Source organism: Eimeria mitis, genomic scaffold (assembly GCF_000499745.2).
Source record: "Eimeria mitis Houghton genomic scaffold, Emh_scaff4265, whole genome shotgun sequence".
Lineage (NCBI taxonomy): Eukaryota > Apicomplexa > Conoidasida > Eucoccidiorida > Eimeriidae > Eimeria > Eimeria mitis.
Window position 1 is genome coordinate 1,661 of NW_013572586.1, and position 721 is coordinate 2,381.

The window sequence follows — 721 nt, forward strand, 5'->3', positions numbered from 1 at the left end:
AGCAGCGTTGACTGCAGCAGCAGCAGCAGCAGCAGCAGCAGCAACAGAGTTGAGAGAACAGCAAAAGTTGCATACACACACACACCAGCAGCAGCAGCAACAGCAGCAGCAGCAAGAACAGAGGAGATGCACGAGCAGCAGCAGCAGCAGCAGCAGAAGCAGCAAAAGGAACAAAGTTAAACCTAGATCACCAGCGGCACAAAGAGCAGCAGCAGCAGCAGCAGCAGCAACAGCAGCAGCAGCAGCAACAGCAGCAGCAGCAGCAGACACACATCCTTCAAGTCAATAAAAATTTGGGGGTCTCTGTGTCGCGGGAGAAGTGCACCGAAGTAGGAAAGGCCCCTGGGTACTTGCTGCTGCAGCTGCTGCTGCTGCTGCAGCTGCTGCTGCAGAAACATATCTGTGTCTTCTTCTGCTGTTTGTGGCTGCAGCAACGGGTCCAGTACAGCTGTAGCCTTGTCTGTTAGTGTTGCACCTTGCTGCTGCTGCTGCTGCTGCTGCTGCTGCTGCTGCTGTTGCTGCTGTAGTTGTTGCTGTTGCATTTGCTGCTGGTTGAGTGTATTGCCTGTCTGCGTATCTGTATGTGTTTGTGAACATGTATCTCCACACTGCTGCTGCATCTGCTGCTGCTGCTGCTGCTGCTGCTGTGCTGCAGCAGCAGCAGCAGCAGCAGCAGCAGCAGCAGCAGTTTGTTTTCTTTTTGCTTCTAGGACCGGGGGCA

The 721-nt window shown here is 54.4% G+C and overlaps 1 protein-coding gene across 1 annotated transcript in view; it reads right to left on the reverse strand.

The window, feature by feature from the left end:
* EMH_0073830 (uncharacterized protein) overlaps nucleotides 1-721 on the reverse strand; it is a gene marked incomplete at both ends in the record, with an annotated part of 2,924 nt that overhangs the window by 1,000 nt on the left and 1,203 nt on the right. Inside the window, one exon of the mRNA XM_013499385.1 lies at nucleotides 273-649. Within this exon, the coding sequence (XP_013354839.1) occupies nucleotides 273-649 (377 nt within the window). The remainder of the gene's footprint in view (nucleotides 1-272; nucleotides 650-721) is intronic.